This window comes from Perkinsus marinus, assembly GCF_000006405.1.
Source record: "Perkinsus marinus ATCC 50983 genomic scaffold scf_1104296933122, whole genome shotgun sequence".
In the NCBI taxonomy this organism is placed as follows: Eukaryota; Perkinsozoa; order Perkinsida; family Perkinsidae; genus Perkinsus; species Perkinsus marinus.
This window is the reverse complement of record NW_003215247.1, coordinates 248,668-249,802: the sequence shown is the minus strand read 5'-3', so window position 1 is coordinate 249,802 and position 1,135 is coordinate 248,668. Positions and strand designations below refer to the sequence as shown.

Below are 1,135 nucleotides of genomic sequence, written 5' to 3'. Positions count from 1 at the left end.
AACATCATCGGATGAGTGCGAACGGGGATCAGCCGCTACTGCTAGGTTGGGAGCGTTCGGCGGTCCATTTTCGTGGCCAGCAAAAGTGGGAGCCGGGGTACCGCTTGAGAAATGAGTTCCCAGCAGTGAGTGCTGCTGCATCACAGATGGCGGGGTATGCCATACCTTCTCTGGGGCATTGCCAGTGTCGTCGGGTTGACCGAACATCGCGATTGGCGGGGGTACCCTCGTCGTACGGTACCGACGTAGTTGAACTCTAAGTATGAGATCGGGAAGGTCGTTGTCTTCAAGAAACCACAGATCGGCCTCCTCCAACTCGTGGTCTTGGAGGAAAGCTTGAAGGGCTCCAAAACCAGCACCGAGGGGAGGTTCTTGGGGAACCTGCTCGCTAGGGGCGGCCGCGGAGGTGTTGGCGATACCGTCATCGTTGCCTTGCCCGGGTTCTCCACCAAAAGCTGAGCTGTTGGCGCTGTTAGAGCCCTGTGACCTAGAGTTCGAGTTAGAGGACTTCCCGGGAACACGACGCGCAGGAGGCATAGGGAAGTCGGGACGAAGAAGACGAAAGTTAATCGACTAATGAGCAATGAGCTTCAGCGCGCAGCACGCATGTGCATAGCGCTCCTGCGTGAAACTACGTCACGTCACGATGGAGCGTGTCTCACTACTATGGGAATAACATAGGGACAGACTAGAAAAAAATGAGAATACATCGCTCACCAGGTCCCGAGCGGGTGGGGGCTCGAACTATCCTTCGTACAGTAACTCGTCTGCTAGCTGCCCGTCTGCCTCCCTCTGGATCTGCCGCGGCGGACCCCAACCCTCCGCGCTCTGGGTTTGGCACGGTGTGCCATTTCGATCTCCCTGCAGCCCTCTGCGCCCGTCATCTCGAGGGTCTCGACGGCCGTGTCATTCCCTCGTCTAGCTTGCTCGATACAGTCACTAGCAACGGTTCTGCGGAGCATTTGGTAGCCACCATTGCGACACTCGAGCTCAACCTTTCCGTCCTCGGGGACACCACTCCCTCGCATTCTCCTGAGGTTACTCCCCAAAGTCTCCTGACTGCCTCCAGGGCCTCTACCTCCTTGGCGGGCAAACCAAACTTCCGTCCGTCGGCCTTCGTTCCGTCACTCGTGAG

The 1,135-nt window shown here is 57.8% G+C and overlaps 1 protein-coding gene across 1 annotated transcript in view; it reads left to right on the top strand.

Annotated features, from left to right (window-relative positions):
- Positions 1–698: 698 nt before the first annotated feature.
- Positions 699–1,135, top strand: part of Pmar_PMAR009587 (hypothetical protein) — a gene marked incomplete at both ends in the record, with an annotated part of 567 nt that continues 130 nt past the window's right edge. Inside the window, one exon of the mRNA XM_002785310.1 lies at positions 699–1,135. Within this exon, the coding sequence (XP_002785356.1) occupies positions 699–1,135 (437 nt within the window).